Source organism: Panthera uncia, chromosome X (genome assembly GCF_023721935.1).
Source record: "Panthera uncia isolate 11264 chromosome X, Puncia_PCG_1.0, whole genome shotgun sequence".
NCBI classification, from domain to species: domain Eukaryota; kingdom Metazoa; phylum Chordata; class Mammalia; order Carnivora; family Felidae; genus Panthera; species Panthera uncia.
This window is the reverse complement of record NC_064817.1, coordinates 38842150-38860962: the sequence shown is the minus strand read 5'-3', so window position 1 is coordinate 38860962 and position 18813 is coordinate 38842150. Positions and strand designations below refer to the sequence as shown.

Genomic DNA, 18813 nt, shown 5'->3' with positions numbered 1-18813 from the left:
AGCTTTGTAGTAGAGGCTAAAGTCTGGGATTGTGATGCCTCCTGCTTTGGTCTTCTTCTTCAAAATTACTTTGGCTATTCGGGGCCTTTTGTGGTTCCATATGAATTTTAGGATTGCTTGTTCTAGTTTTGAGAAGAATGCTGGTGCAATTTTGATTGGGATTGCATTGAATGTGTAGATAGCTTTGGGTAGTATTGACATTTTGACAATATTTATTCTTCCAATCCATGAGCAGGGAATGTCTTTCCATTTCTTTATATCTTCTTCAATTACCTGCATAAGCTTTCTATAGTTTTCAGCATACAGATCTTTTACATCTTTGGTTAGATTTATTCCTAGGTATTTTATGCTTCTTGGTGCAGTGGTTAATGGGATCAGTTTCTTTATTTGTCTTTCTGTTGCTTCACTGTTAGTGTATAAGAATGCAACTGACTTCTGTACATTGATTTTGTATCCTGCAACTTTGCTAAATTCATGTATCAGTTCTAGCAGACTTTTGGTGGAGTCTATCGGATTTTCCATGTATAATATCATGTCATCTGCAAAAAGTGAAAGCTTGACTTCATCTTTGCCAATTTTGATGCCTTTGATTTGCTTTTGTTGTCTGATTGCTGATGCTAGAACTTCCAACACTATGTGAAACAACAGCGGTGAGAGTGGACATCCCTGTCGTGTTCCTGATCTCAGGGAAAAAGCTCTGTTTTTCCCCATTGAGGATGATGTTAGCTGTGGGCTTTTCATAAATGGCTTTTATGATCTTTAAGTATGTTCCTTCTATCCCGACTTTCTCTAGGGTTTTTATTAAGAAAGGTTGCTGAATTTTGTCAAATGCCTTTTCTGCATCGATTGACAGGATCATATGGTTCTTATCTTTTCTTTTATTAATGTGATGTATCACGTTGATCGATTTGCGAATGTTGAACCAGCCCTGCATCCCAGGAATGAATCCCACTTGATCATGGTGAATAATTCTTTTTATATGCCATTGAATTCGATTTGCTAGTCTCTTATTGAGAATTTTTGCCTCCATATTCATCAGGGATATTGGCCTGTAGTTCTCTTTTTTTACTGGGTCTCTGTCTGGTTTAGGAATCAAAGTAATACTGGCTTCATAGAATGAGTCTGGAAGTTTTCCTTCCCTTTCTATTTTTTGGAATAGCTTGAGAAGGATAGGTATTATTTCTCCTTTAAATGTCTGGTAGAACTCCCCTGGGAAGCCATCTGGTCCTGGACTCTTATTTGTTGGGAGATTTTTGATGACTGATTCAATTTCTTCGCTGGTTATGGGTCTGTTCAAGCTTTCTATTTCCTCCTGATTGAGTTTTGGAAGCGTGTGGGTGTTTAGGAATTTGTCCATTTCTTCCAGGTTGTCCAGTTTGTTGGCATATAATTTTTCATAGTATTCCCTGATAATTGCTTGTATCTCTGAGGGATTGGTTGTAATAATTCCATTTTCATTCATGATTTTATCGATTTGGGTCATCTCCCTTTTCTTTTTGAGAAGCCTGGCTAGAGGTTTGTCAATTTTGTTTATTTTTTCAAGAAACCAACTCTTGGTTTCATTGATCTGCTCTACCGTTTTTTTTAGATTCTATATTGTTTATTTCTGCTCTGATCTTTATGATTTCTCTTCTTCTGCTGGGTTTAGGCTGCCTTTGCTGTTCTGCTTCTATTTCCTTTAGGTGTGCTGTTAGATTTTGTATTTGGGATTTTTCTTGTTTCTTGAGATAGGCCTGGATTGCAATGTATTTTCCTGTCAGGACTGCCTTCGCTGCATCCCAAAGCGTTTGGATTGTTGTATTTTCATTTTCATTTGTTTCCATATATTTTTTAATTTCTTCTCTAATTGCCTGGTTGACCCATTCATTCTTTAGTAGGGTGTTCTTTAACCTCCTTGCTTTTGGAGGTTTTCCAGACTTTTTCCTGTGGTTGATTTCAAGCTTCATAGCATTGTGGTCTGAAAGTATGCATGGTATGATTTCAATTCTTGTATACTTATGACGAGCTGTTTTGTGACCCAGTATGTGATCTTGGCAAATGTTCCATGTGCACTTGAGAAGAAAGTATATTCTGTTGCTTTGGGATGCAGAGTTCTAAATATATCTGTCAAGTCCATCTGATCCAATGTATCATTCAGGGCCCTTGTTTCTTTATTGACCGTGTGTCTAGATGATCTGTCCATTTCTGTAAGTGGGGTGTTAAAGTCCCCTGCAATGACCACATTCTTATCAATAAGGTTGCTTATGTTTATGAGTAATTGTTTTATATATATATGGGGGCTCCGGTATTCGGCGCATAGACATTTATAATTGTTAGCTCTTCCTGATGGATAGACCCTGTAATTATTATATAATGCCCTTCTTCATCTCTTGTTACAGCCTTTAATTGAAAGTCTAGTTTGTCTGATAGAAGTATGGCTACTCCAGCTTTCTTTGACTTCCAGTAGCATGATAGATAGTTCTCCAACCCCTCACTTTTAATCTGAAGGTGTCCTCAGGTCTAAAATGAGTCTCTTGTAGACAGCAAACAGATGGGTCTTGTTTTTTTATCCATTCTGATACCCTATGTCTTTTGGTTGGCGCATTTAGTCCATTTACATTCAGTGTTATTATAGAAAGATACAGGTTTAGAGTCATTGTGATGTCTGTATGTTTTATGCTTGTAGTGATGTCTCTGGTACTTCGTCTCACAGGATCCCCCTTAGGATCTCTTGTAGGGCTAGTTTTGTGGTGATGAATTCCTTTAGTTTTTGTTTGTTTGGGAAGACCTTTATCTCTCCTTCTATTCTAAATGACAGACTTGCTGGATAAAGGATTCTCGGCTGCATATTTTTTTTCTGTTCATCACATTGAAGATCTCCTGCCAATCCTTTCTGGCCTGCCAAGTTTCAGTAGAGAGATCGGTCACGAGTCTTATAGGTCTCCCTTTATAGGTTAGAGCACGTTTATCCCTCGCTGCTTTCAGAATTTTCTCTTTATCCTTGTATTTTGCCAGTTTCACTATGATATGTCGTGCAGAAGATCGATTCAAGTTACGTCTGAAGGGAGTTCTCTGTGCCTCTTGGATTTCAATGCCTTTTTCCTTCCCCAGATCCGGGAAGTTCTCAGCTATTATTTCTTCAAGTACCCCTTCAGCACCTTTCCCTCTCTCTTCCTCCTCTGGAATACCAATTATGCGTAGATTATTTCTCTTTAGTGCATCACTTAGTTCTCTAATTTTCCCTCATACTCCTGGATTTTTTTGTCTCTCTTTTTCTCAGCTTCTTCTTTTTCCATAATTTTATCTTCTAGTTCACCTATTCTCTCCTCTGCTTCTTCAATCCGAGCTGTGGTCATTTCCATTTTATTTTGCAGCTCGTTTATCGCATTTTTTAGCTCCTCCTGACTATTCCTTAGTCCCTTGATCTCTGTAGCAAGAGATTCTCTGCTGTCCTCTATACTGTTTTCAAGCCCAGCGATTAATTTTATGACTGTTATTCTAAATTCACTTTCTGTTATATTGTTTAAATCCTTTTTGATAAGTTCGTTAGCTGTTGTTATTTCCTGGAGATTCTTTCGAGGGGTATTCTTCCATTTGGTCATTTTGGATAGTCCCTGGAGTGGTGTGGGACTGTGGGGCACTTCCCCTGTGCTGTCTTGAATAACTTGCGTTGGTGGGCGGGGCCGCAGTCTGACCTGATGTCTGCCCCCAGCCCACCGCTGGGGCCACAGTCAGACTGGTGTTTGCCTTCTCTTCCCCTCTCATAGGGGCGGGATTCACTGTGGGGTGGCGTGGCCCGTCTGGGCTACTTGCACACTGCCAGGCTTGTGGTGCTGGGGATGTGGCGTATTAGCTGGGGTGGATTGGCAAGGTGCACAGGGGCTGGAGGGGCAGGCTCAGCTAGCTTTTCCTTCAGAGATCCGCTTCGGGAGGGGCCCTCCGGTACTGGGAGGGAGTCAGACCCATCAGAGGGATGGATCTGCAGAAGCACAGCATTGGGTGTTTGCGAGGTGCAAGCCAGTTCCCTGGCAGGAACTGGTTCCCTTTGGGATTTTGGCTGGGGGATGGGCGAGGGAGATGGCGCTGGCGAGCGCCTTTGTTCCCCTCCAAACTGAGCTCTGTCGTCCGGGGGCTCAGCAGCTCTCCCTCCCTTTGTCCTCCAGCCTTCCCGCTTTCCGCGCAGAGCTGTTAACTTCTGACCTCCCAGACGCTAAGTCGCGCTTGCTGTCGGAACACAGTCCGTCCGGCCCCTCCGCTTTTGCCAGCCAGACTCGGGGGCTCCGCTTGGCCGGCGAGCCGCCCCTCCGCCCCGGCTCCCTCCCGCCAGTCCGTGGAGCGCGCACCGCCTCGCCGCCCTTCCTACCCTCTTCCGTGGGCCTCTCGTCTGCGCTTGGCTCCGGAGACTCCGTTCTGCTAATCCTCTGGCGGTTTTCTGGGTTCTTTAGGCAGGTGTAGGTGGAATCTAAGTGATCGGCAGGACGCGCGGTGAGCCCAGCGTCCTCCTACGCTGCCTTCTCGATTCCACCATTTTTCTACCTTTGTGACCTTGGGCAACTTATTGAGGCTCGTCAGCTCACTCTCCCTCGCCAGTTTCGATGGGGACACTAGTGTGAGGCCAAAATGTGACGACAAATAAATGTGATAAAGAACTTGCTCATTAAACGTACCGTCTGGCACAGGGTAAGCGTTTGTTGTATTTTAGCTCTTCTATCACCGTTAGTACTGCTACGCTTGCTGTTGTTCTGGTCATTAGTGACTCTTACACCGGTGGAGTCCAGCTCGCTTTTCTGGAATTTGTTACACTTTTTCAATGCTCCCGTAAAATACAGAGTCTGGTTTAAGTCACGTTCTGAACGTGTGACTAGTTAAAAGTAGCACCTGAAGAAGCATCACATTCTCACTCATATTTCAGGGGATGTTAGTAGCATGAGGGTTTGGGCATTGTCTTTGCCCTCCTGGTTTTCGTTATTGCCCCCCCCACACACCCCCCACAGGGAGTCCTTCAAAAATGTCTTTTTCCCAAAGACCTCTTCCAGTGAAAACTTAATACCACAGATCTGCTATATACCTGTTTATGTGCTATCACGCTTCAGAGGGCTAGAAACCACTGGAATATTAAAGGGTTTTTTTTTTTTTGTCTCCTAAGAACCAATTTTCACACCCATGGGGGCAATAGCACCCCTAATTGGTATTGCACATGATTTAGCGCAGTGGTTCTCCACCAAGGGCAGGTTGCCTCCCAGGGGACATTTGTCAATGTCTGGAGATATTTTTGGTTGCCTCAACAGGGCAGGGGGGATGCTACTGATATCTCGTAGGCAGAGGCCAGGGCCCAGAATGTCAACAGCGCCAAGACGGTGAAACCCTGCTCCTAGAGGACGATGGCAAAGTTCAAATGAACCCTGAATAACCCAGAAATTGTTAAGGAAGGTGCAGATGGGCCGTGCCAGCTCTAAGGCACAAGACAGAGAATAGCAGCAGCTGGGCTCCTGACCTTCAGGTCAAACCTGTGGACAACATGGTTTACTTTTTGCTCTTTCTGTCCAATATGTGTCAAAATATGTGTAAACGCTTCAAGTGTGTGTTTAGTGACAACTTTGTCTCCCGGTTTTCCTACGGATGGATCTTGCTTTATGAAACAGATGAATTCCTGAAAAGTAGGAACTCATCACCTGTGCGTTGCATTTAGTCCTCTGATGTCCTTCCGTTATATCTTGAGAGGCTCGTCTTCCTTCCGAGTCGATCCTCATTTGAGCTAGCTCCTACCATTGTTGCTTTGAATCTAAGTTTGGTGGCCCCTCGGCCTCTCCGGGTTTTAGCCAATGGGGACAGCTGAAGAGAGGGTCCAGATTTATATTCAAGGTGAGCCAGCCTGTTCTCTGATGGGCGTGGTCCCGGTCCCGTGTCCGTAGCTCCTGGCTCCCCCGTGTCCCTGTCACACTCACACTCCCTTTTTCTGCTGCCCAGAGTTGGCGTCGAGGAGCCCTCCGAAGAGGACCAGAACGAACGCCGCTCACAGTACTTCAGGTGACACAAGGGCGTCCTCAGAAACCAATTAACCAGGCCTGGCTTCTCTCCTCCTCCTAACCTGAGATGTTTCTCTCCATGCTGTTTTGTCTCTTTCTTCCTCCCTGTGTGTGCCAACCCCCTGCCCCTTCCAGCAAAGGGGCAAGAGGTCGGGTCACGTCTAACCCTTTTTCCCGCCCTTTCTCTGGGTTGATTGATGTGTCGGTGTTCCTGAGATTCTGTCCCCTTGCCCTGCATATTGGACAACGTGTGTCAACACCAAGGCCGGAGATGGCAAGTGTCTCTCCCTTCTTTTACCACTGAGCTTAGTGTTGAGAGCAGTCCATTTTCAGAGCCACGGATCTTTTCCCACAAAGTCTTGTTTCTGGTCTAGTAGACAAGGCTTTTACCTCCTAAAGACAACTAGAATTGTTTTTTAATGGTTATTTATTTTTGAGACAGACAGACAGACAGAGTGCAAATGGGGGAGGCACAGAGAGAGAGAGAGTGGGGGAGACACAGAATCAGAAGCAGGCTCCGGGCTCCGAGCTGTCAGCACAGAGCCCAACCCGGGGCTCGAACTCAGGAGATCATGACCTGAGCCGGAGTCCGACACTTAACTGACTGAGCCACCCAGGCGCCCCAAGAGAACTAGCATTTGATATTTCCGCCGTGACTGGAGAATCAGTCTTAATCAAGCACCAACACTCTCTTAGATTTTTAAGTCTGTATTTGTGTACTTGTACCTTATGGTGAATCAGAAGATACAAAAAGAGTTGTTTTTTATTTTTTTTATTTATTGATTTTTCAGTATATGAAATTTATTGTCACATTGGTTTCCATACAACACCCAGTGCTCATCCCAAAAGGTCTTTATCTTCTGGTTTAAAAAAAGAGTTGTTTTTTAAACCAGAAGATAAAGACTCTTTTAACGCAGTTTGTTTCTCAGTGTTCATCCAAGTTTACGATTGGATTAGGCTTAAGAGTGGCAATGTTGAGCAAGCAGAGCAAAGACTTTAATGTTTCTTTTTTCCTTCCTGATCTGATTCTCAATGCTGGTAGATAAACCAGCGCAGAATAGGCTTGAAGTCTGTTTTCGCCACTGTGAAAGTACGTCACTGAGGGCAGCAGAGAGAATAGCGATGCCTGTCATCAGGCATGTTCATCACGATATCACCAGGCTCCAGATATACTGTAATGATGTCCATATAATTAAAGGAAGCTGTTAAATTCCCTGGGTTCACATTTTTCTCTACTGTTTAAAATACACATGCATGCGTGCACACACACACACACACACACACGGTAACTTTTGGAGACCTGACTCTAGGTACCAGTTAAGTTGCAGAGGAAACCCTTTCTTTTGAAATATCCCACCTTCAGGAAGGAAGGTCCTTTGGGCAAAGTACAAGTTATTACCCTTGGGACGTTCGAGAATTCCGACTATGATCTGGTGTTCAGGGCTTTGCATGAAGGTATGTGTCTCATGGTCCTCCAATTATTTAGGACCTCAGCCATTCAAATTTTTGAAAAGTTATCGATTAAAGTGGAACACTTCTAAAATTCCTGGCATTTCATGGCATTTTATACAGCAGCTGCTCCCAAGGTACTTAGACCAGAAGGGAAATTATTCACCTTCTTTCTGTATTTATTCATTCCAGAATGAGCACATTCGTTTGCTTGCTTTGTTTTCTCTTTTGGTGTGAAACTGAGTGAAATTTCAACTGCTCAGCGGCCTGCCCCATGTGGCCCGTGGCTAGCACATTGGACAGCGCAGATCTAGACCACTACCATCGTTGCAGAAAGTTCTGCTGGACAGCGTGGATCTGGAATCATTCCCAGGTTCCCCCAAACAAAATGTTGAACATTACGGGTTTGAGATGAGGTTAAGGTGGCCCTACTTTTGTGAGTTTATCAAGTCCTTTCAACGTGTTGTGCGTTGTTGTTTTGCCTTCCGGCCTGGCCACGGCGGGCCCAGGAGAAAGAGTTCCACTGACATTGCCAGGACTCGAGTGAGAATAGTCACAACCTAGTCTTTCTAAGCAGCTCTTGTTCCACAGAATTTGATTCTTGTGAAACAAGTTGTTTGCCTCTTAATAGAGATTCGTTAAAAGAATAGAGGAGGCTAAATTTCATGTGGCAGCTTTTATTGTATTTGGTTTTGTTTTCGTTATCGTAATACAGGGCATACGTGACCTTTTCTCTTACCCGTCGCCTTCCTATTTCATCTAGGCCAGCAAAGTCCATTTGTTTCATCTTTGCTGACATAGAAGCCACTTATGAAGGCTCATTACACCTGTTTCGAAATTCACAGTACAGAAAGGAGAGATTATGAGTGGCAGGTCTGGGCCGCCATGTCCTTGGCCATACTGTATTCCATGCCCTTCAGATCCCAGAATCTCATTGCTCCTGCCCCACAGTATGGTTAGGCCTTTTGGTTAGGCCGAGGACAGCTGTGTCACCTGGCATTCTGGCAGGCCGTCTGAGAAATGCCGGGGTAACCACTGCTCCGCCCCTCTGAGTCTGCATGGGGGAGCTCATCCAAGTGAACTAGCCTGCCATTAAGTGGCTTCGTGCTGCCGTAGAATCCAAAGAGCAAGGCCTCATACTGGATTCCTAGCCGTTGATCTTACAAATGCTGACAAACTCACCATACAGAGGACTTTTCTCTGCGAACTCTATGTTCATTCGTTCAGAGTCTCCAAAACAGGTGAGGGCTCAAAATCAAGAGCGAGGAAGCCCATATGCGACCCCTCCTCTAGCACTCTGATGCATTAGACACATCGGGTACATGGAGGCCCTGGTGTGACGTTTTTAAGGGACAGCCCTGAGGCCTCTGAAATGGACGGATTTCCGGTCAGAAAATCTCTGTGAGATTTGTTGCTCGGAGGTCCCCCGGATAACGTCCGGTGATGACGACGAGCCTCCAAGCCTCAGAACCTCCTGCCTGGAGGCAGCTCCTAGACACAGAGCAAAAGTCCATCTAACTCCCTGCAAAGGTCCTCCCAAGCCCCAGGCCCGTAGGGAGGAACTCTGGTGTCAGGTACACCAGGCTTTAGCTAGAAGAGTAGGCACTCAGCGAATATTTGCCAGATGTGTGCATTCATCCTGTGGTTTTCAACTCTGCCTTCCGCGACATCTGGGAGATCTGTCCCCTTTCCCTCCAGAGCACCCCTTTCCGAGGCTCCACGCCTTGGGTGAGTGCCGGACAGACCTGGAATGAGACAGGGCGGAGGTTGGCTTGGCGAGGAGGTTGTCTTCTATTTCCCTTTTCCATTCGTCTCTTTTCTCAAGACGTGACGCGGCATCACAGGTGGGAAAGAGGCAGGGACAGGGAGAAAAGTAAGGTGTGCACACACCGGGCTGCAGAGACCCTTGGTTGAGGCCCCTTGGTACCTCCCTTTAAGCTCAAGTTACACCTGCCAAAAAAAAAAAAAAAAACCCAAAAAACAAAAAAAGCTGCGTTCTCAGTTTACAGTTCTTTGCAGCACCCAAGGGAGTGAGGGAAGACAGAGAATGTTCCTGGCCTCCTTGTTTTCTCCCGCATTTCCCCATGCTCTCCGTGTCATGGGCATCACAGCTTTCTGCCTCCAAGTGAGGAAGGTGCAGGGCAACTCAACCCCAGTAGGCGCATGGGATTCGCTGTGAGCGGATCTCACCACTTGGCCTTTTCCGTCTGCCTTCAGTTGTTGATCTCGAATGTGCCGGTTCTCAGGTCGTCTCTGCTGCAGGAGGATGCGGGGGCCACCAGGACAAAACGTTAATGATGTGCACGCTCGGGTATCGAGGCGACGTGTACGGACGGCTGCAACTTTATTTGAATGCCTCTGAAAAATTAGACAGCCGATAGAGACATGGCTAGATATGCGATAAAGAAACTCCAGCAAAATATCAACGGTGGCGTCTAGGTGTTCACTATGAATTCCTCCAGCACTGCCCTGGACATGTGAAACATCCTGTACCAGATGTTTGGGGAATTCAAAGGTCAGGGCAGAGGGGAGGAAGCAGCAGAAAGGAAAAGATGGGGGGCAGTGGGATCCCCCCTCGGATAACTCAGACCATCTGGTGCCGTTCCCCAGAGACCAGGATAGGGTGTGAGCACACGGGACTTCTTGCCTCTTCTGCCCCCTGGGCTCTGGCATGGTACGTGACCTCTTTCTCACGACTTTTGCATGGCGGCCTTCCTCTTCTTTTAGCTAACTACTCCTTCCGCTTCCGGGAGATGGTCAGCCCTCTTGGCTACTTGCCGCCAGCATGGCCGCCACGGTCCAAGCTAACACTCTCCGTTTTTCTCCTTGTCTTTCTCCCTGGCGACTTCTAGAGTCGGAGTTGACCCAGATCAAGACCCACCACCCAACAACGACAGCTTTCAAGTCTTACAAGGGGTAAGTCACAAGAGATGCTCCTTCCAGGGGAAGACATTGTTAAAAACAGCTAAAGTTGGGGCACCTGGGTGGCTCAGTCGGTTGAGCGTCCAGCTCGGCTTGAGCTCGGGTCATGATCTCATGGTTCATGGGTTCTAGCCCTGTGTTGGGCTCTGTGTTGACAGGGCAGAGCCTGCTTGGGATTCTCTCTCTCCCTCTCTCTGCGCCCCTCCCCTGCTCATGTTCTCTCTCCCTCTCTCTCTGCCCTTCCCCTGCTTACACATGCATGTTTGCTCTATCTCTCAAAATAAGTAAACTTTTTTTTAAATAGCTGCAATTTATTGAGCATTTACTATATGCCAGGCATCTTTACATGGATTCCCTCACTGTGAACATGATAACAACCTCATGAGGTAGGTACCGTTATCCCCATTTTACAGATTAGAAGCTGGAGTTTGAGAGTCTAAGTGAGTCGTCTACAGTTGGAGAATTAGAAAGTCATGAAGGCGGGACTTGACCGTAGAGTCAACGTTCTTAAACAACATATTGAGGGGTAGGCCGGCCAGGAAGAGCATTCAAGCTAAGTCCCTGACTGTCTACTTTCCGAGCATAGGTATTTGAATACACTGGTGGTGGGCTCGCCATCGCTGGGTCAGAGTCTGTCAGTGGTGCCCACACAGGGGAAGGAGAGGGCTGGGGTCTGACTCTCCAGTGTAGGGAATCTGAGGTAGAGAGGAAGGATGTGGCTGATCACAGGCCATCCTGTTCCTCCAGGGCCTGGAATCCTCTACAACTGAGTTCCCCTCGAGCCCGCTAATGGCAGAGAACAAGACTCATACCCCCCACATCCCCCCGTAGGGGCTGAAGGTCATAATGGTTAAGGCTCAGGTGGGGTGGTGCCAGCCGGGACGGCCTGGGACAGAGTGCCAGGGAGGGCAGCTGTTGAGGCTGCCAGCAGAGGAGCCCCGTGGCAGCATCGAGTGTGACCGGCAGGGAAGAGTCGTCCCCACTGCTGCAGAGAATCTGCTCCGGTTACTGTTGCGGCATATAACAAACGGCACCAGGCATAGGAAAGTGAGCAGCAGATCCTCTGGCTCATGGATTCTCGAGGCCAGGAAGTCGGAAAGGGCAGAATACGGGCTGCTTGCCTTTGCTCCGAGTAGAAAGCTGGGGGCTGGCATCATCCAAAGACTCATTCACTCCTATATCTGGCACCTGGGCTGGGAGAACCCCAAAGACTAGGGCAGCCGGCCGGAATGCCTGTGCCTGGCTCCGCCACGTGGCCTCGGAGTATCGGACTTCTTACGCGATGGCTCAGGGTTCCGAGAGCCAGTGTCCCAGCAGGCAAGGTGGAAGCTACGTGGCCATTCCTGACCCTGGATGTCTCCCGGTGTCACATCTGTGACTTTCTGGCGGTCACAGTGAGCTGCTCGAGCCAGCCCAGATTCAAGGGGGAGGGGAGAGGGACTGTCACCTCTTTATGGGAGGAGCGTCAACAAAAGGGCAGACGTGATTCTGAGCTGCTGCGACACCCTTGTCGTGTGTCCAGGTTCGCCCCTTCCCGAGGCTGGCATTTCCCGGGGCAGGCAAGGTTGGGGGAAGAAGGGTTATGACAGGAGCAGACATTTGTTACAAAATGCTATTACTTGGACTTAGGCATCAGGAAGTCTTTTATTTGGGATGGAATCTCCAGCGCTGAGCACAGTGCCTGGCAATGAGGGTGGGGGGTGGGGTGGGGTGTTCTCGGTGGCTATTTGATGGGCAGATGGGGGGACGGCAGGAGTTAACAGTACCGCTGGCAAGGTTCCCAACCCCTCGTGTGTGTTGTGCGTGAAGCCACGGCGGGCATTTCCCTCTTTTCCAGTCAGCTTGGAATTGCACCGAATCCTAAATCCAGGCTACATATTGAAGATTCCAGGGGACCTTCTAAACGTCTCCATCCTGCACACCAGATTTAGCAATCTGCTAAATCTGTGTGTGTTGTGCTGTGCCGGGCCGGGAGGTGCTGCTACGGCTTTTTCGGATCTCCTTCTCAGGGGTGGTCACATCTTGGTGGTGATGCTCCTTCAGGGACACAAAACCACGACCTCTGAAAGACCTGGACATCTTCAGAAGAGATTCTATTAGAACTGGCCATTGTGTTGGGAGCTTGAAGTTTCAATGAGAAATTCTTTGTGAAACGTTGCCATTGGACTCTAGTTTTGATTGAGGAGTTTGGAAAACAAGCGTTCGGGACTTGTGCACCTAGAAGCTAATTTAGAGTATAACACTTAGGGGCGCCCGGGTGGCTCCGTCGGTTGAGCGTCCGACTTCGGCTCAGGTCATGATCTCACGGTTTGTGAGTTTGCGCCCCGCGTTAGGCTCTGTGCTGACAGCTCAGAGCCTGGAATCTGCTTCGGATTCTGTGACTCCCTCTCTCCCCCCCACTGCTCCCCCCGCCTCAAAAATAAATAAATAAACTTTAGTGTATAACCCTTAGGGAGATCTTGAAACTCACTATAAGAAAACCCTGCGTGAAGTGTCTTTATTTCACTCAATGGAAAATAATGGCTCTGGTGGGATATGACTGCCCTATTCCAAAGCCTCCTCTCCAGGACCGCGGCTGGTCAAGATGAATTTGTGAGAAAAACAGGCCAATTCCAGCTGGATAGCCAGGGTTTGGAGAGATTTCAGCTTGTCAGTTCCAGATGAGTCAAACTTTCCCAGCCCTTTTGCTGTTGTTGTTGTTATTGTTGTTGTTGTTGTTGTTGTTGTTTTAATTGCCCCTGCCTCTGGATTTAAGCATGTCTGAAAGGAAGCACCTGAAATGGTTTGGTTGGTTTCATGTGGCGGAACCTACTGTTCATCTCATAAGAAATTCACATGGCAACCCTTGGCTTGTAACGAGACTTAGAAACAAACTGGCGTGTCACTTCTCCATGGAAATGTTTGAGAAAGCTGTGGGTCCCAAGTGCTAAGCGTTCTGGCACTGCATTCAGCCCATGCAGTGACAGCTAAGATAATGCACCCTGCCCCAGGCGGGGTGAGTTTCGGGAGCCTCCCTAGATGGGTCCGGAGGGGTCATCAGTGTTCCCGATGGCTCCCTGGAGGGCCCTTTGGGCCAATTGCGAATGGGCAGGCACTGGTGACTTCTGCTGAACTCCCAGTGGCACCCGTTGGCCGCCTCTAACCAGGATCTGCTGTCACATCAGCCCCTTGACCTCCCTCCTCCCAAGCCTCTCACACAGTCATGCAGAGGGCCGTCAAAATGAGTTCCACTGGCATTTTGAAAGTCTTTCAAGATTGCTGTCAGACTAGGGGGGGGAAAGGCGAACTTCAAGTTTGGTTTCCCGGGGCACCTTCTTAAAGGTGACTTTAAGTACCTCAAGGGCCTTATCTCTCTCAGTCCTCCTGGCCTGACCTTCTCGGTCCAGCGAGGCGCTAACAGCAGGGCTGGGAGCACTCAGTGGTCACGAGCAACAGGAAAACAGAGAAATAAATGGGCTCCCTCATTTTTGGGTGAAATCCTGGGTTCTTGCAGTTTCCCCTGAAAGGGATCCAGGTCACACGCTCAGTGATGTCATGAAACTGAAATCCTAAGTGGGGGAAGTCCAGATGTTTGTTCCCCATTAGCAAAGAAAGGGCAGCTTTCTTCACCGCATGTTCCAAATGATCTTCTGAAAAACAAACAGGAAAGTGACATCTGACAGGAGCGAATTTGTTATGACAGTGCGGTTTTCCTCACTGGATCTAGAAGCCCAGAATGTTAGCTCATGTGAGCGAGGGAAAGGGGCTTCTGGCTAGGACTTTTGGCTTTTCTGTGAGGGAAGCATAACAATATCGTGGGCAGACTTCGGCTTCACCTCCCTGGCAAGTTTGACTCATTAGAACAAAACAAAACAAAAACCTCAGTTGCTTTGTTTCTCCGGAGGTCTTGGTGACTTTGCAACCAAAACAAAAACAAGCCCAGCTGGAGGCAAGCTGCCTGGGCCTGGGGGTGGCCTCTCACCCCATTCAAGGGGGGAGCTGTTCCTGCCAGACAGAGCTGAGATTGACGTTGGCCGTTGGCCGGACGCACAAACCATTCACTTCCTTCCCCAAGTTTACAGAAGAGCACTGGTCGATGGGGCCGCTTTGGAGTAGCTAGGAGCACTTTGACTCTGAATTTATCCTGGCTTTCTCATCTCAGCAGGGCAAGATCACAAGCAGGATATTAATGGAATGTGGAGGATAGGACAGCACCGTGCGGGTGCGCGCACACCCTCGAGCAGAAAATCAGCTGTTATTGACCTATAACTCTTCTGGATCCTTCTCCAGCTTTCCTCCAGGCTGAAATCTGATACCCAGTCACTTAAATCTTTGATTTCAAACAGTTGCTGTAGTGCCTTTTTTTTTTTCTTCAAATTCCTACTCTTTGACTCCCCTACCCCCACCACGCTTTTCTTTTTGTTCTGATTGCCTCCCTTGGTCCCTAATTTCCCTTTTGGCTATTCTTTTTTTTTTTTCCTAGAAGTTCACAATTAACATTAATTCACTCATTTGACAAACGTGTACTGAGCACCTGTTCTATTTCAGACATTCTTTCAGGCTCTGGGGATACATCTGCAAAGGGGACACATGAATCCGCATCCTTAAGGGTGTGGTGACAATGTGGTGAAGGGTAAGAGTGGCGACTGCCAGATGTGAGATCAGTAGATCTGTCCTTGCCGCCCCGAGTGTCCCCATGGACCAGAAGCCTGGGCATCATCAGAGAGCTTGTAAAAATGCAGACTGTCAGGACCCGTCTAGACCCACTGAACCTGAACCTGCATTTTAAAAACCTGTTAGACCCCCTTCAGAGAAGCATTGGCCCCACCATCCCAGGGACATGAAAAAGGCCCAAACTGGGTCGTATCACTTATTTTACTCTTTTGTTCTGCATTAGATTTCTAGAGCCACCGTAACGGATCCAGTGGCTTCAACCAACAGTCTCCGCTGGTTTCTCCTTTTCAAGGCCAAAATGAAGGCGTTGGGTAGGGTTGGGCTCTGGGCAAGAACCCCCTGCCAAACTCATTCAGATTACCGGCAGAATTCAGTTCCGTGTGGTTATAGGACTACAGTCCTATTTCCTTGCTGACCATTGGCCCAGGGTCAAGCTCATGTCCTGGAAGCACGTGCATTTCCTGCTCTGTGGCCCCCTCTGTCTTCAAAGTCAGCAACAGCAGGGTGCGTCCCTGTCACACTTCGAATCCTTCCTGCCCCTTCTTCCACCGCAACTCTCTCGTTTGCCCTCTTTGTCTATTTTTAAGGACCTGTGTGATTGCACTGGGCCTCCTAGAAAACTGCAAGTCCATCTACAAAGCCCCTTTTGCTGGGTATCATAACATACAGGCTCCAGGGATTCGGAGATAGAAATCTTTGTGGGGGAGGGGGGCAGTGTGCTGCTCTTCCTCTGAAAAAAACCATAAGCTGTTCTCACTACTCTACTGACCTTAAGTTTAAACTTTTCTATCTTTTAACAGTAAGAACTCAGTTCTTTAATCTGCTTTCTTTTTCTTCATCGCACTTGTCACTGTATACATATCTGTCTGTCTTCCCCTGCTCTCCCTGCCCCCCCCCCCCGGAAACGTGCTCCTTGAGGGGCAAGTGCTAATAACATCATTCCTTTTTGTCTCCAGTACCCATCATGGTGCCTGGCACACAGTAGGTGCTTAATGTATGCAGAAAAAAAATACAATCATTGTTATATCCCTGAAAATTGGTGATAAGGAGAGCCAGCGGTATTTTCTTCAAGGGGCTTCTCTCTTAGTAAGGTCAATACAAAGTTTAAGAATAAATCCCATGTGTAACTCGCAAGAACAGAGGGTAGAATGGGAATGACCAGGAGTTTGGGGGCGAGACAATTGGGGGGATGGTTAAGCAGACAGATCTGCAGCTAATAGATAAATACATGCTGCAGATCTCATGCCCAACATAATAAGTACAATCAACAGCCCTGTGTCGCCAAAAAAAAAAACACCAAAAAACTGATAATTATGTGACAAGAAATAGGTGTTCGCTAATGCTACAGTAGTAATCATACAACAGGGTCACACAACAAGACAATGGCACAGCCAGGGGTAGAATTAGGATTTGGACCCCCATAGTTGGTTGAGGAAGCCTGTGACACTCATTACGTATATCCCTTGGACTGCTGTGTTGCCTTTGAAACATTTCTCAGAGAAGCCAGCCTTGTACCCAGCCCTGAAGGATGAATAGGGATCGCCCCGGCAAGGTGTTGTCAGTGGGAGAAGGGGACCATACGAAAGGATGTTGCGCTGAAGACATGGGGTGTAAACCCTCCCGTGGGAATGCAGGTTTGGGGAGGGGGCATGGTGAGAGAGCAGGTCCCCGCTTTGTCTGTGGGCAGACACTTCCCCTGGTTTCTCCAAAGCCACCATATCTGGATTTATCCACATTCTTCCTGTACCTAGTCCTGCTTCTGGCACCGTCTCTCAGAACGAGAAGTTGTTAGGCACCCCTGTTACAAAGTCGGACCTGATATTTGCTCGGAACTTACAACTCGTAACATTTCAGGGCTACAAGGTGTCTCTTAGTTTCTTGCATTCAAGGTCCCTTTATCTTCCTTGTGGACGGCAGGCAGAGCTCTCTGAAGACCTTTTGTTAGTTTGTCTTCAGAAAGAAAGCTTTCCTTTGCTTTACTCATTGTAATCGTCCTTCTTGGGACCTACCCGAGTCTCCTCGACAAGAGCTGCAGCGTTCCAGGTGATGGTAACGCATTGGGTTTGGCGGGAGGTTAGGATGGGCTAGATGGGCAATGGGCATGAAGGAGGGCACTTGTGATGAGTACTGGGCGTTATATGTAAGTGATGAATCACTAAATTCTACCTGAAACCAATACTCTACTATATGTTAACTAACTTGAATTTAAATTTTAAAAAAGGCATTACCTCCTAGTGTATCTAAAACTTTGGTGATATAGGATGTTTGACTCTGAGCTCAAAATCTCTAAAACTTACGGTTAAAAAAGAAGCCTCCGCCCCCCCTCCCAACACCCCATTTCATTCCCTTTTCTCCAACTAAGCGTCTGTCCTCTTGTCTGTTCCTAGGATGGTCCGGATTCTGCCAGAGGGAACCGGACGAAGCAGGAGAGTGCGTGGCTCTTCAGGCTGTGGTACAGCTTTGACCACAAGTATCCTTTTCAGTGACCTCCCTGTACTCGTGAAACAGCGGTGATGAAATTCTCTTGTTGAGTCATCCGTGAACAACTTCTGACGAGTAAGGAAGGCTGTGTGCGTGCTATAAGGTGCAGTCATGCCTCTCTTGGGCCACAGGCAATGATCGTTCAACCATAGGTAGTCCCGGCAAACATCTCTCTGGCCAAGAGGAATCATTAGTACATCATTAGGGTAGCTACCCCACAGCCTGGTAGACTTGGGTGTGGCTCTTATGACCAAGGGAAATAAGCCTGTGTAGGTGAATTAGTTAAAATCACACGATGAAAGGTGCCACGGTCGGGAAGGAAAGCAGAACCTGAGCACTTTATCCGTGTGGGGAAGGTCACTTCTATGGGCCACCTGCATGGCCAACTCCACACTAGGAGATTCACTTGGCCCTCAGGTGAAACTTAAAAACCCGAAAGTTCGTTCTCATAGTTTAACTTGACATCATGATCTAATGGGTAGGTGGTTCACATACAGTCTTGGAAAACATAAAAAAAATTCTTGAACTCTGTATGAATGGGACTGCAGAATATATATATCCTAGTGTCTGGTTTATTTCGCTTGACATCATTTGTGTGACTGACTCATCCATGTTGTCACGTGTAGCTCTAGTTCACCTGTTTTCATTGCCGTATCGTATTTCACTGTATGAGTATACCGCCATTTACTTACCATTGATAGTTGATGAACACGTAGATTGTTTCTAGTTTAGAGCTAGTATGAAAAATACAGCTACGGGGGCGCCTGGGTGGCTCATTCGGCTAAGCGTCTGACTCTTGATTCTGGCTCAGGTCATGAACTCATAGTTCATGAGATCGAGCCCCGCGTCAGGCTGACATGGAACCTGCTTGGGATTCTCTCCCTCTCCCTCTGCCCCTCCCCCCCATCTCAAAAAAGAATACTGTTTATGAGCATTTTTGTCCATGTCTTCTGGTGCACGTATACGTATATTTTTTTTGTTGGGAATATACCCAGGAGTGAAATGGCTGGGTAATAGGACATGCATTGGTTCAACTTTAAAAGATAGTGCCAAACAGTTTTACAAAATGGTAGTAGCACGTTACACACTCACCTCTAGGGTATGAGAGTTCTAGTCGCTCCACATCCCCACTGACTGTTGGTGTTGTCAGTCTTGGTAATTTTAGCAATTCTATTGAGTTTATAGTGGTATTTTATTATAGTTTTAATTTGCATTTATCTGATGACTAATAAGGTTGACCATCTTTCCATATATTTACTGGCCATTTGGTGTGTTCCTTTATGAAGCACCTGTTCAAGTCTCT

The 18813-nt window shown here is 47.3% G+C and overlaps 1 protein-coding gene across 4 annotated transcripts in view; it reads left to right on the top strand.

Annotated features, from left to right (window-relative positions):
• SLC9A7 (solute carrier family 9 member A7) overlaps window positions 1–18813 on the top strand; it is a 136752-nt gene that overhangs the window by 103304 nt on the left and 14635 nt on the right. For 2 of the 4 annotated variants that reach the window (XM_049644587.1, XM_049644584.1), the window contains exons 13-15: window positions 5947–6006; window positions 10307–10370; window positions 17417–17499. In XM_049644587.1, the coding sequence (XP_049500544.1) occupies window positions 5947–6006; window positions 10307–10370; window positions 17417–17499 (207 nt within the window). Of the gene's footprint in view, window positions 1–5946; window positions 6007–10306; window positions 10371–12213; window positions 12321–17416; window positions 17500–18813 lie in introns of those variants that run through there. The other 2 variants (XM_049644586.1, XM_049644585.1) reach the window with 2 other exon arrangements.